General features: G+C 38.1%; 1 protein-coding gene across 4 annotated transcripts in view; it reads left to right on the top strand.

Moving 5' to 3' along the window:
• The window catches only part of ITGB6 (integrin subunit beta 6), a 134,420-nt gene that overhangs the window by 99,541 nt on the left and 19,479 nt on the right, over positions 1–15,400 (top strand). For all 4 annotated transcript variants that reach the window (XM_017547676.2, XM_037745524.1, XM_017547684.2 and 1 more), the window contains 4 exons: positions 1,835–1,924; positions 5,797–5,931; positions 6,146–6,563; positions 13,386–13,608. In XM_017547676.2, coding sequence (XP_017403165.1) covers positions 1,835–1,924; positions 5,797–5,931; positions 6,146–6,563; positions 13,386–13,608 — 866 coding nt within the window. The remainder of the gene's footprint in view (positions 1–1,834; positions 1,925–5,796; positions 5,932–6,145; positions 6,564–13,385; positions 13,609–15,400) is intronic.

Genomic DNA, 15,400 nt, shown 5'->3' with positions numbered 1-15,400 from the left:
AGCAAGTGCCCGGGACACCCTGCATGCATTCTGTGTTCTCATGTCACCCTGGCTTCATTTGTTCCTCTCCTTGGTTCCCTTTGTTCTGATTTATTTTCTTAGTATCACTATTATAATTAATGATAATTATGCATTCTAATTTAGTTTTGTGCATTTTCTAAACACTTAAATCTTCTTTAAATAAGATAGGATATCATTATGTTTCAACTATAAGAGTTGCCCTAATTCCTTTACTAAAAGCTTTACTCTTTTCTTCACTTTTTAAAATTTTCTTACTTTTTTCATACAATTTTAATAAACTCAGTCATCCAATTTCACAGCACACAGCAACTCAGAAGACCACAGCTGACAGAAAGAGTGGTAGCTGACATAGTACAGTATAGTAATCCTACTTAATAGATGCTGAATGCAACAATAAATAGATAAATGAGTAAATTAATAGGTGAGTAATATCTTAGAGCTCACCAAGGAGAAGGTAGAAATCATTTAAAAACAAATATAGGAAGCAACAGCATAACAGTGAGGGTCCATTTGGTATGGGTGTGACCTCTCTGGGGATTTCAAAAGCCTTTGATGATTGTAGAACTATAGTTTATTCTATTTATTATTATTATTACTTTTTTTGAGACAGGGTCTCAATTTGTCACCCAGGCTGGAGTACAGTGGCACTATCTCTGCTCACTGCAGCCTCAACCTCCTGGGCTTAAGCAATCTTCCTGCCTCAGCCTCCAAGTAGCTGGGACCACAGAAGTGCCACCACTCCCACTAACTTTTGTATTTTTAGTAGAGACAGGATTTCACCATATTGGCCAGATTGGCCTCGAACTCCTGAGCCCAAGTGATCTGCCTGCCTGAACCTCCCACAGTGCTGGGATTACAAGCATAAGCTACCGTGCCTGACAGAACTATAGTTAATACTGATGAGTCTAACTCCATTCCTTCAAGAAAAACTCAAAGTATTTGGGAAAATCTTTGTTTAAGAAGACAGGTAAATGTATCATACACCTTAGAAAACTTTTCATTTGAAAACAACAAAATAAAAAACATAAAACTCCAGGGCAAGGAAATTTTCAGCTGTCTGGAAAATTCCCTTCTTTGCCATGCCTCATTCTCTGGCCGTGCCTGATACCTGGAGTGATGATGAACTCATATTGCTAGTTCTCAGGTGGGAGCGACACCTCAGGAGAAGTACTGTGGGTAGAGAATGCTTTTTGCACTAGCTTCTTACTCACTTGACGGTGATGCGGTGGGAGCAGTTCCAACCAAACCCAGCACGGTACTAGCATCCTGAAAGGGAACTCATTACCAGGAGGAAGGAAAAGCTCTGTGCAAGCATCCAATAATTCATTCTCTTTCTCCACCAAGCGATTACGCCTTAAGACCCCTAAACTGAATGACTTACAGAACGACCTGATTCCCCTCATTGCCCACGTGCACCAAACCTTGGTTTCTGCAACGTTACCAAAAGAGAAGTTCCTGGGTGTGTGCTCAGAATGTTTTAGACAAATGATGTTTCACGAATGGAAGATATAGAAATGTTACTATTATTTGAGATTGACTCATCTGGAGATATAATCACAGCCCTAGACCATGGCAACTACAGACCCTGGGTTGCCCCAGGGGCGGCTCTGTCCAGTCCATTTCCCGCTTGAGCACAGGAAGCAGCACAAAGTAGAGGCTACAGTTTCAGGAGAAAAGCAGGTTTGTTTATCACAAACCTGTTTTCCCCCGCCAGTCAAATAGAGGCAATCATAGCTAGCAGGCTCAAACCCACAGTTTTCTCAATTACCGTGAGCAAACATAGGTTGACTTATTTTTTTTTTTCTGTTTACAGAATTACGCAAAACTTATTCCTGGAGCTACAGTAGGGGTACTTCAGAAGGACTCCGGAAATATTCTCCAGCTAATCATCTCAGCTTATGAAGTAGGATATTTTACAGCTGGCTTCTTTTTTGCATTTCTTTGGTATTCAAAAACTAAGATGTTATTTAAGCTGTTTAATGTTAGTTACTTGTTGGTAGAGAGAGTGCTTATCCAAAAAAAGTCTCTGCATGAATGCAGCCAAAATATAAATTTTGTTCATTTTGTTTGCTGATCTTCTTTTTGAAAAGTGTAGCTGAAGATAGAAAAACCATAAAACTGATCATAAAGTTGAGGTTGTTTTTATAATAATAGGCAACAGCAACATTGTTGCCAGCACAATTTTAAAGCCTCCACAACTCATAGAATTAAGCTTTCCTCTGTCTGAAAAAAATGAAGTTTAAATTGCCAGTGAGTGATGGAATTATGTGGAGAGCTAACTCTACAGGCTTGACAAGACTAGGTCATAACTCAAGCGAAAATACAACTGTTGGCCATGCACCAAAGCACCAGTACACAGAGAATGCCACTTTTTAGTTTCTATACCTTTGGGAACTAGGGACATTTTCCACTGGTTTGTGAATAGGTGTGTAATTTTTTGCTTTGACTTTGGGAATTAGTACCTGAGGATAGAATGCCTCCCTTAAAATTAGAATATGTACGTACAATGTTGCTATGTTCTCATTCTTTGCCCCCATTTCATAACTCAGTTAAGTCAACAATGGATGGCCGGTTGTCAATTATTTTTAATTTTGATTCCTAAATATCACCCCCCCTTTTTTTTGCCTTTACATACAAAGAAATACACACACACAGACACACACACACACACACACACACACACACACACACACACAGAGGGAGACAGAGAGAGAGAAAGAGAGAGATAAAGCCCAAAATTAGGATAGGAATGAAAAAAAGTAAATTTTTTAGAAAGGAGTAAAGCTTTAATATTTACTTTAAACAGCAGCTATGTAAGAACAAATTAATAACAATTCTCCTGATTTTTGATGTTTTAAAATTACAAACAAATGGTCCATATGTAGTATATGCCAACACATAATATGTACTGAACTAGCATTCTTTAACTAAAATGACATATCAGAATCAACAGGGAAAGTTTTGAAAAATAGGCTTATCCAGATTCCTCTGACAGACACCTTTGAAGGACTTTAGAAGAAATGAGAGGTACATATTTTGGAAAGAAAAACAAAAACTCCCCAATGATTTTGACATTGCCCCACCAATTTTTGAAACTCCTCTGAAGGAGGAAAAGCAAGATATTCCTTCTCAAATACTTTATTTCTTTAGAAAATAAAATACAGATGTGTTCATTAAAATTATAGGATGATGGTTTTGTTTAGTTTTGTTTGTTTTACTGATAGCCTCAGAAATTTCAGTTTTCTTAGATCACATCAAATTAATCACCACATTAGCTCATGCTTGAAATTGTTCCAGACAGAGAATGCTCATCAACAAAATGCTATAAAAACCTTCCTCCCTCTCATGCGGTAATTAAAGTTTTAATGTGTAGAATCAAATAAAATCACACAGCAATCCTTCACTGTACTAGAACACACTCTATTTTTTCGAACCCAGTACTCTCAACAGTGTTGGCCACTAACGTCTTCAAAGAAATTAGGCAGATTGGAAAACACTAAATTGTCAAAACGATTTGCCCTCCAGTGAGAGCAGCCCCCACGCCTCTGCTTGCTCTGCCAGGGGTTATGGCTCACTTTATGATCCCAAATACTTCACATAACTTACAGGATAGTTGAAATCAAGGCATGAAACATTTGAATTAAATCTTCTGTCCTTGTTTTGCTATCTCGGAAATACTAAGAAGAAGTATCTATTATTCTCCAATGAGACCATCTTGCACTGGAGTTATTATTGGAACTTTACAATTCACAGGGCAAAGTCTGTACTAGATCCTGGCACTAGTTCAAATTATTTTTCTACTGTTATTTTTAAATGTATGCTAAAAGGAATTTAAAATATGGGGACCCATACACAGAATTTCTTCCTAGTCTATAAAAAGAGAGAGAAGGAAAGAGAACATATTGAGAGAAAGCATAAAATGATTCTGACTGACCTCTAGTAGGGCAGAGGTAGACACTTTGTGTTTATAACTTTGTGGCTACAAACTTCAGTTCAGTATTTTACTGTACCATATTGATATTTTAAAAAACGTTAAATATCCAATATGTATTTATCTGATCATCATTCACTAGTTTTCTTTCTTCCCTAATCGTATAATAAAAGGTACCGAATTATCAGCAATCCCAAGGATAAGTTCCTCTGCCGGCATTTGCATTCCAGGAAGGAATTGATTTGGGTTTCTTTTGCTTTTCCTGGTTCATAAGAGATGCTTGATAAATGAATGAATGAAACGATGAAAAATGCAAACAATCATTTATGTCATTTTCTTAGGAAAGTCACACTAAAATATTCCTGGCCAAATTTGCAATGTGCTGTTGAATTATAGCAATGCTGAAATTTCGTTTATTTAGGTCAGATCATGTCATCTACCGGACCTCATTATTGCTGTCACAGTCTTCCTGGTCATATCCCTCAGTCTTCATTCAGCTCCTGACTCTAGCTCCAACATTGTTTCTATTTTAATCTTACAGTTTCAGTGTAAACAGATTGTGAAGGAAGGCAGAGTCATTTTACTATAAATTTGGCAAACTTGCACATAGGTATCAAAGATCTCATATAGCCCATAAATATATACACCTACTATGTATTCACAAAATTTAAAATAAAACAAAATTTTTAAAATTACAGTTAAGGAAAAATTGAAGCTGAATATGCTTTTAAAATGCCAACAAGCAAATGGGTATGTGGACTTAAAACTTTTGGATTAACTGAAGTATAAATTAATTCATAATATTTTTAAATTGTTTTTATTCTGTTTTTCTATTTTTCATAATTTGGTTTGGTTCACCCAAAATATGGACTTTTATTTTGTAAGTGAACAAGGAATAGAGAAAGTAAGTTGATAAACTTCTTGAGGGCAGAAAGTGGTCCTGTGTTATTCCCCAGACCTAACTCCAGACTAAATGTACAATAGGTACCACATACATTCCAATATTGATTTTAAGGCACACTTTCCCCCCACATTTCAACATCTCTAAAATTGAGCTGCACCTTACAATTGATGGTGAATTACAATCACCATTATGGTGCCAGGCAGCAGTCATGATGTAGTTTTCATGGACAGTTGTGGTTATACTCACTTTAATTTATTAAATGCATTGTTGCTACTTAAGTATTACGTTTAATTGCTGTTTTAAAATATCTTCAAAAAATGTGTACTGTGATTCGATATTGAAAAGAAAAGTTTATTATGTATGCAGAAATGTACCAAAACAGAACAGCAGGGTGTAAATTTGATATCAATGCAGCAAATATTCATGGTGGAGGAATGACTTCAATTCCGGATTCTTTGCGAAGCAACAAACAGCTGGTTTATGGGAACTAAGAAATCATGACACACCTAAAGGAAGCTGTTGTTAAATTTTGTTACTGAGATAAAAGCAAAAGAATTGCCTTTCATATGCCAATCGATGCAATGCAGGCAGGAGAATTTGCCAAATCTTTCAGAATGGGTAAAATAATTTTCAAAGCAATGATAGATGGACAGGACTGACTCATATGTTGTGCAGAACATCTTGAGGTATTTTGTCATAGTTTAATTGTCATAAGATAATGGCGTATCTTATAATTGTTGATGCCTTAGATTTGGTAACATATAAAATGTATGTATTGATTGCTCACTTTCTTGCTTTTGACTGATGATATACTGAATTTCTTTTGATGCCCAATTTAGTTTCATTCATCTGTAGTTCAATGAGCATGATTCACAGTTTCTTCTTCGGGCTATATTTTTGGGGTTGTGACTTCACTGAACTCTTTATATTGTAACTAAAGGAACTGCGGTCTGAGGTGGAACTGGAAGTATTAGGAGACACTGAAGGACTCAACTTGTCATTTACAGCCATCTGTAACAACGGTACTCTCTTCCCACACCAAAAGAAATGCTCTCACATGAAAGTGGGGGACACAGTAAGTAGCTGGTCAATAAACCATCTGGATAAGTACTTGGAAGGGTCAGAAGTTAGCTGAGCTCACTGAAGCTGGATTTCTTTCAAGAATTTTAAAAGCAATTTTCAAAGATTTTTCTAGTAAATGCTTTTGGCAGAGCTGATTTCCGTGCAGCCTTGTTTCGCCTCATGCATTTTGGTGGATGCAGGGAGATAATTAGTATTTTCTTTTTCAGGCTTCCTTCAACGTGACTGTGAATATCCCAAACTGTGAGAGAAGAAGCAGGCACATTATTATAAAGCCTGTGGGGCTGGGGGATGCCCTGGAAATACTTGTCAGTCCAGAATGCAATTGCGACTGTCAGAAAGAAGTGGAAGTGAACAGCTCCAAATGTCACCACGGGAACGGCTCCTTCCAGTGCGGGGTGTGTGCCTGCCACCCCGGCCACATGGGGCCTCACTGTGAGTGTGGCGAGGACATGCTGAGCACGGATTCCTGCAAAGAGGCCCCAGATCATCCCTCCTGCAGCGGAAGGGGTGACTGCTACTGTGGGCAGTGCATCTGTCACTTGTCTCCCTATGGAAACATTTATGGGCCTTATTGTCAGTGTGACAATTTCTCCTGCGTGAGACACAAGGGGCTGCTCTGCGGAGGTAGGCTATGTCCAAATCCATCTTACCCTGTGGCTGTTCAAGTCTCAGGAAGGGGCTTGGCATCCTCTACCCCTTCCACAGTTTCCAGGGCATAGTAGGTGCTCAATGAATATTTGCTGTTCAGCCTTAGACCTAGGGTAACTGAATCTTCTCTTGTAGGTTTTCTGGCTCTACATTCACTTGGGGTGAGATCTCTGCCAACTGAACTTGTATCTCTATTATTGTTTCCCTGAGAGTAAGTGAAAGATAAAAGTGCCTTCTCTCTGGTTGTCACCCGAACTCTACAAAAGTGCCTGTAATATGAACTCTGTTACCTTCCAGGTTTTTCTGGATCAAGCTGCTATGTCTGACTGACCTTTTAAATGTATATGACTTTGGAAACGTAAAAACTAGATGGACTGCTAAATGAGCATGCTACCAAGGATAAGGAGCACAAAAATATACTAAACAGGCTTTCAGGGCCTTCACTCATTCCACAAATATTTATTAAACACCTACTAAGTGCAGATACTAGGTTAGGCACTGGGCATAAGAAAGATGAGTAAGTGCATATGTGAAAAAGCCTACAGGAAGGACAAAGATAGAAAATTACTTAGAATATCCTGAGAAATTTGAGAAAAATTTAAAATAGAAATATGTATGTTTTAATATCGTATGTAGATGTGAAATCACTGTAGTTTAAGGATATAATGTATATGACTTGTAAAATCTTTCTGATATATATACATATATAAGTGTAACCTATTCAGAAAAGAATTACCAATATGTTAATATACTTTTAAACAATACAAATTTGTGTTATAGATTGAAATATTAACTGAATGCTGAATTTAAGCTTTAATGTCTCTGTTCACACTATGTAAGCAGACAGCTATTCAAATCAGAAAGCCATTATCTTTATAGAAAACTAAGCAAGTTATGGTTTTAAAAGACAATGTCAGGAACATATGAAAAACACTAATTTTCAGGGGAAAAAAAGACCTGAGAGAAAGAAGCATCAAAGAATTCCAGGCTTTCTGAAAACCATTTGATACCCTTAGAAGTGTACCTACCTTTCATTTCTTTGCTGCTGCTGTTGCAACCAATGGGTTCTTCTGAGAGTATATGCCTTTTTCCCCCCAGAGAGTGAAAAATTTATGGTCTGTGCTGATTAAGACACATTTTTCTTCCTTTTCATTCGAAGGTTTATTTCCTGGTTTAATAGGTGTGTTTCCAAACCCACATAAGTCCTCTTTTCACATGACACAGATGGGTCACAATCTGAAGGCAACAAGAAGCCATCCAAAAGCCATCATCACATCACAGATAGAATATCTCCGGTAGAATCCCATATTGCATGTCTAACAGAAATCTCGTAATAAAATACGTGTTCAAACCACTTGAAATTACCTTTCAAAAAGCCCTACGTGTAATCTAACATAATATAATATACTAACACGACCTATATTTCACCCTTTAAATCTTGGATCAAAGAGATCTAAGGGGGTATAAATTGCTGAACTGTGTTTAGCAACAGAGCTTTCCATGGTGGTCTTTTACTTTATTTTGTACCATGCATGAGGAACAGAAATAAACTCAAAAAAAAATTGACTTGATCTGTAGATTGTAGCTAGGAAGGTCTGACAACAGTGTCTCTCTTTGAATCAGATACAGTGATTGCTACAGAAATTCTATTTAGAAAATAGAATGATTTATTTAGCTAGATTCAGAAAACTTCACCTATGCCAATTTCCTCTAACCATTACTGTTTCTCAAAAGCTATTTTGGTTTTTAATGACATCACAAAGGATGTTGCTCTATAATTAGTAACTTTTCTTTCAAATGGTATAATAAAAGTAAATGCAATTGTAACAAATGGTTATGGAGTACCTAGTATGTGCCTGGCATTGTGCTTAGTGCAGGGACAAAAATTGTGCCTGGCATTGGAATAGAGACTCTACTGCTGCTGCTGTTTTATTTGCAATAGAGGATCAAACATGCTATAGCTCACAACTTGTGTGGATCTCACTTAGTTTATAACTAATATACTCAGCAATGTGCAACTTCTCTGAAGAGCTAATATCACAATGTTCTTTTTCATATAGCTTCTTTCGTCTGTCTGTAAGCACTCAAAGATATAGGGCTCCATTGATTTTTTCCTTGCCCAAATTCCATTAGTCTCCTATACTTTGATTCTAAGAGATGGAAACTAACAGCCAAATGGCACTAAAGAAACACTTCCTGCTATTATGCACTTACAGTTACTGTCAATAGTATTCCAGAAAAATCTATTCCTCTGAAGTAGCGTGGTAATTTTTTCTTGATCTTTGGTTATCATCTTGTCCCTCCACGAAGCCAATATGAAGTTTTGTTGTTGTTGTTGTTGTTGTTGTTGTATGAACCAGTACTCTAGATAATTGGTTGTTTGAGGATATCAATTAGCAACTTTGGAAACAAGGTGAGGGGATCTGAAAGGCCAGCAAAGAGGAGGATTTCTAAATTCTGAAAGACGCTCTGTGTTTTTGCCATAATGGTCCTTTTCTACTGCTCCAGGAAAGATTTCATAAATTTCCATCAAGTACTTCCTACATGCAATGATATACTTGGGCATTCTCAAAGCATTTGGAAATGCATCTTTCATTTGATATTTGCAAATCACATTAATCTTTCAGAATCAACTGCAGTATGGAATTTCTTTCTGTCATAAAAGTAAGTTTCCCTGTTTACTGAAGAAGAAACAAAAAGACATTGTAGTTTAGAAGATCACTTACATGTAAAAATGAAATTAATGGCTTTGGGCCAAATCATTTAATTATTCTTAGCTTTGAATTAATTATGTCAATTATAAATTGCATAGGTTACGAAATGCAGTTGAAATATACCTTAATATCATGAATCCAGACAAATTTCAACTCATCATTCATTAGACAAGTAATGGACACGAACACACACTTTAAGATGGTGTGAAAGTGATATGAATTTAGTATGGTGCTCAACTTATAGTGACGTTATATCTGGACAAACCCATTATTTTACATTTTACAATGAGTTTATCCAGACATAACCCTGTCATAAGTCCAGAAGCATCTATACATATGTGTGTGTGTATGTGTACATACACAGAGTATATAGAGAATATGTATAGAGAGAAAGAATACGTATGTATATACATACAGTCATGTGCCACATAATGATGTTTTTGTCAGCAACACAGCACATATACAATGGTGGTCCCATAAGATTGTAATACTGTATTTTTACCGTACCTTTTCTATGTCTAGATACACAAATGCTCACTATGGCATTACAACTGCCTCTAGTATTCAGTATAGTAACATATTGTATAGGTTCATAGCCTAAGAGCACTATACCACATAACCTAGATGTGCAGTAGGTTTGCCACCTAAGTTTGTGTAAATATATTCTATGATGTTCACACAATGATGAAATCACCTAACAATGCATTTCTTGATACATATTCCCATTGTTAAAGGACATATGACTCTGTGTGTGTATGTGTGTATATACACACATATACGTATATATACACACATACATATATATACATATATGTACACACATGCCTAGAGAAATCAGAATCCAACTTCAAAATCTTTGTGCCTCTCATCTTCTTTGTTTGGTGATTTTTGACCAAAGAATTAAGCCCAGGACTCTCCTACTCTGGGTTTCTTAGAGCCCAGTCATCAAGATAGAAAAGTAAGCAGTTTACTAGATCAAAGCTTACAAGAGAAAGTGCAGAGTTCTTCCTCCTACAGTGAGCTTGGCAGTGTCTCCTACAAGTAGAATCCTGTTTCACTTGTGATTATTTTTTCTACATCTACTTTGTTTTCAGTAAAAGTATAGGAAATTTAATACTGATAGATAATTTTGTTTACAAATTCTTCCTACTGATAGCTTTTAGGAATAATGCCAGTAAGTAACACTTATATAGTGCTTTTTTATGTTCTAAACACTCTTATATACTTCCTTAGGTAATCCTAAATTTTGCTGGAAGAACAAAACTTGTGAGGCAAAATGCCTAATGCACATTTCTTTTCTTTTTCTTTCTTTTTTTTTTTTGTTTGAAGAAAAGTATCAGTTACAAGAGTTTTTAAATAAATGTTATTTGTTTGGAACATCCAATGCCTGTGTTAGTATCTTGTGCATGGCAGGCACCCAGAATATTACGAAATAACACACAAGCCCATTATTTTCAACATTTTTTAAAACATTTTGGAGCATTTCATTCATCATCACGTGGCCATATCCAAAGGGGCTCTTCAGGATTAGATGGGCTTCTTGTCTACAGCAAAAGTGTCCAGGTGCCTCCCTCTTTAACTGTCTCTGTCCCAGGCATCTGCAGCATCACTTCTGTTCCCCTCCTACCTCTCAGTCTCTTCTGTAAGGATCCTTTGATCACATTTTAAGTCCTGAAGCTCTCCAGAGTTTTTCTCACTCTACCTGCTTGCCCTAGATGACCTGGCCCACGACAGCTTCAACTATCAACTTTCTCTAATGGATCCCAAACCCCAAACTTCAGGCCCATATATATGTTCAACCATCTCCTGGGATGTCCCACAGGCCCCTTTGAGCTCCTCAGGGCCATAAGTGAACTCGTCATCTTCCCCACCCAAAGCTTCTCCTCCTCGGCTTGAGAACCAATTATTCAACAATCAGGTTCTACTCTGTGCTAGACATTGGTGACACCAGGAGCTAGCTTGGCTACGCCAGTTCAGTGAAAAGCCACATCATCCATCTAGCTGCTCACTCTAGTCACCTGGGGAGAATTCTCCCTGTGTCTCTTCCCTCAGCCCTCCACTTGGCACCAATCACACCCACACCCTGAGCATTCCATGCTGCAATATATATTATTTCCTCTCTGCTCCCATGAGGACTGCCATAGTTCATGGTCTCATATCTGTTTGCCTCTACTCCTGCTTTTTCTCTCTCTAGTTTGACCCTGTCTACTGACCCTAAAAACTGTCTAGACAAAGTTTTCAGGATAGAAGCTCTTCCTTTAGCCACTAAGGTTTTCCATGGTCTGATTTCTGACTTTTGTTGACCTTTCCATCCTCCCTCCTGCTACACTCCATATGCACCTTTGGCTCTATCCATAGGAAAGTTCTATGGGTAGTAAGCAGGTCACATGATTCCACATGCATTCCTGAAATGGAACATATATCTCTCAAATTTAGCTCAAGCATCACTTCCTCTGGAAATCCTCAAATCTCCAATTTAATTTGGAAACTATTCCCTTATGCATATTTTTTATTAATAGTATTCATTAGCTTGCCTCCTACACTAAATTATAAGTTCGATGACCTTGTCTTATTTAATTTTATACCCTCATACCTAATACAATCTTTGGCACATAGTACATGCTCAATTAAAGTGTGTTTAGTAGTGAATTTTTTGAGTACTCATTGTATGCCTTTGGGACATCTAACTGGTGAATGCAAAATTAGGAGATATATAAATTATCTCATCCAGTCACAAGCATTGGAAGCAGACTTTATTCCCTCTGTTTTACAGTTTAGGCTCTCGTGATCACACAGCTTGAGTGATATACGGGGGTGGGCTTTAATCCAGGTCTGTCTTGTGTCATTACCCAATGGCATCTTAACTAAAAGCAAAAACTGAAAATAAATAAATAAATATGCATAGAGATACAAATTCACATCAAGTATCTATTACGCACTTTTTGGATTATCTCTTTTGGTCTGATTACAAATTCTATTTGATATAATATGTGGATGAAAAGAGCCAAACTCTGCAAAATATTTGATGAAATTTATTCCGAGCCAAATACGAGTGACGGCTCATGACACAGCCCCAGGATATACTGAGAACCTGTGCCTAAGGCACTCAGGGGACAGCTTGATTTTATGCACTTTAGGGAGACATAAGACATCAATCGATACATGTAAGATGTACATTGGTTTGGTTCAGAAAGGTGGGACAACTCAAAGGGGAGGGACAGGGCTTTCAGATCATAGTGATTGGTGATTGGTTGAAAGAGTTTATGTAAAGATCTGGAATCAGTAGAAGGTGGTACCTGGCTTATGATAAGGGGTTATGGAGACCAAGTTCTTATTATGCAGATGAAGCCTCCAGGTAGCAGGCTTCAGAGAGAACAGATTGCAAGTGTTTCCTAAACTTAAAAAAAGTTCCAGATTCTTACTTAATTCTCTCTTGGATCAGGAAGAAGATTTGGAAAGAAAAGGGGATCCTCTGCAGAATGTAGATGTTCCCCACAAAAAACAGCTTGGTCGGGCCATTTAAAAATATGTCAAATAAATATATTTTGGGGTAAAATACTTCGATTACTTTCAGGACCTGCTATCTATCATGTTGGTATCTTATTGCTACAAAGAGTCTGCTTTGTCAGTCTTAAGGTTTCTGTTTTTTTGTTAATGCTGGTCAGCTATGCCTGAATTCCAAAGGGAGGAGGGTATAATAAGGTATGTCAGACCACCCACTCTCACCACAGCCTGGACTAGTGGTTCAGGTTTACTTTAGAATGCCCTTGGCTAAGAGGAGGGGTCCGTTCAGTTGGCTGAGACGCTTACACTTTTGTTTTTGGTTTGCAAACATCAAGTAAGCAAGTGGATCTTCAGTGAGGAGACCAGATCTAAGTATGCACAATTAGCAAGACACATTTGATAGCATGTATCTACACTCATACCGTACCCCCACAAGAGTGTACACTGTTTTCTTATTTTTTTCTTGTCTTTTGATGATGGTGCTTAAAGACAAAGAGAAAAGATGCCCCCCTACCCCGCACTCCCTCAAATCTGCAAGTGTTTTTGGGCTGTGAGAAGCATAGAGCGCTTTGTTTTACAGATAACGGCGACTGTGACTGTGGTGAATGTGTGTGCAGGAGCGGCTGGACTGGCGAGCACTGCAACTGCACCACCAGCACGGATTCCTGTGTCTCTGAAGACGGAGTGCTCTGCAGCGGGCGAGGGGACTGCGTTTGTGGCAAGTGTGTTTGCACAAACCCCGGAGCCTCAGGACCAACCTGCGAACGATGTCCTACCTGTGGTGACCCCTGTAACTCAAAACGGTAATGTCTGCTTTCCTCTGTTTGGATAGGTTTATGGTGATCAAACTTACAATGGCCTTTTTGTAAACTCAGACCTCAGACTGTATTTGCTGGGTTTGGTCTCCAAACATCCATCAAAACACACAAACCCACAGGGCCTCTGTGATCCTCAGCCTGGAACATCAATCTCTGGCTTACCTCTTTCTCAGTCCTGATTAGGCAGAATCACAATGTCACATTTCTGCTAGAGACTAGCATGGGGAAGTCAAGCTGATGTCCCACACTGATAACATCAGATCACCTCTCCATTACAATATCAGCCACACATAAGGAATGCCCTGGAGGTAGACGGAGGACACCCACAGGCAGTCAGTACCTTTTCAGAGGAAACAGACAAGCTTCTTTCTTATCTAGAAGTTTATAGCCTGACCTTACTGATTCATTCCTAACTATAGACTCACAGAGGCAAAAAGGCAGAAAGACGATCTTAGCTTTCAATTCTCTCCTGCATCTTTACCACCCATGCTCTTTGGCGCCTTTCTTTGGTTGCCATTATGCACAGGTATTGTGTATTTTCTTTTATATCATATGTACAATAACAACAATAAAACCTCACAATTTCTTAACGAAATTGGGGCAACATTTGTAGGTCAAGTGAAGCCGGCCTCCAAAATGGCTGTTACAATATTGCAGTGGATAATGTATTATGCAGCAAATATGCATAAGCATTTCAGATTTTCATTAACTCTGATACCCAGAGGACATTTGCATTTCTGCCATAAACAGGATCAGAAAAGCAATTTTTCACTTAGTGGTTACTCATCATTCAGGTGTCAAAACTTCTCTTCCACTGTCACTGGCAAACTAAGACAAGACACATGTCAGGAGAAGCACAAGGACATGATTAGGATGATTTGAATAGGATCTAATGTAAAATGTCCCTTCAAGATGTGTCTTCTATTACTCTTCTGTTTTATCCTCTCTATAAATATGACTCAATCTTAAATCTGAATTACAAGATACAAAATTAACCATCAAAGCAGTTTGAATTTGGAAATCAGGTAGAATGACCTCCTTGGTATTTATGTTAGTTTTGAGATGAGTCCATTTTTCCATTTATTCACACATGAGTTCATTTATCAAGTAGGTATTAAGTACCTACTGTATGCTAAGAATCATGTTAGGCCATGAGCAATGCAATGATGACTGAAACAGCTCCAGTCCCTGCCTTCACAGGTGTGGGGAGTTTAGTAGGAAAGATAGACATCTTTTAAAGTGATTGTAATGCTATCTAGGCCAACAGTTTTAATACGGGATATAGAGAACGCTATGGAACTCTACAGCAGGGGATAAGGCTACCAGACTAGCTAGTGCAGCCATCAGTGAGATGCACAAAGGCGAAGAGATTTTAAAAGAGCTTCCACATCAACAGACCCCTTCAAAGTCACTCCAAATAAATATACAAACTAGATAAATGCAATGTATTTGCAATGCCAAGGCAAAACTTCACAGTAAAACCTTTCCCACTGCCTGATAGTTTGCCCCTCCTGTGGAAAAATCCTGAGGCTTCCACTGCAAGGGAACTGATTGGTCTAATGCTTAGTGAAGGTTTGCCTAAGGGAGTGCAGTTTCAGCTGAGATTTGCTGAGTTGTGGGTGGGGGTGGGATGTGTTTCAAACTCTTAGTAGAGCATACATTTCCATGGCCAGAGGAGAGAGAGACCGCATAATGTGTGTCCACAGTAGAAAACTTTTGCTGTTTTGAATTACAACAAGCACAATCTATTTATAAAGTGATTTCCAGCAGAAGTTTA

The sequence above is a fragment of the Cebus imitator genome, unplaced genomic scaffold (genome assembly GCF_001604975.1).
Source record: "Cebus imitator isolate Cc_AM_T3 unplaced genomic scaffold, Cebus_imitator-1.0 Scaffold10, whole genome shotgun sequence".
In the NCBI taxonomy this organism is placed as follows: Eukaryota; Metazoa; Chordata; class Mammalia; order Primates; family Cebidae; genus Cebus; species Cebus imitator.
Note: the sequence above shows the minus strand (reverse complement) of the source record. Positions and strands in the feature narration are given on the sequence as shown.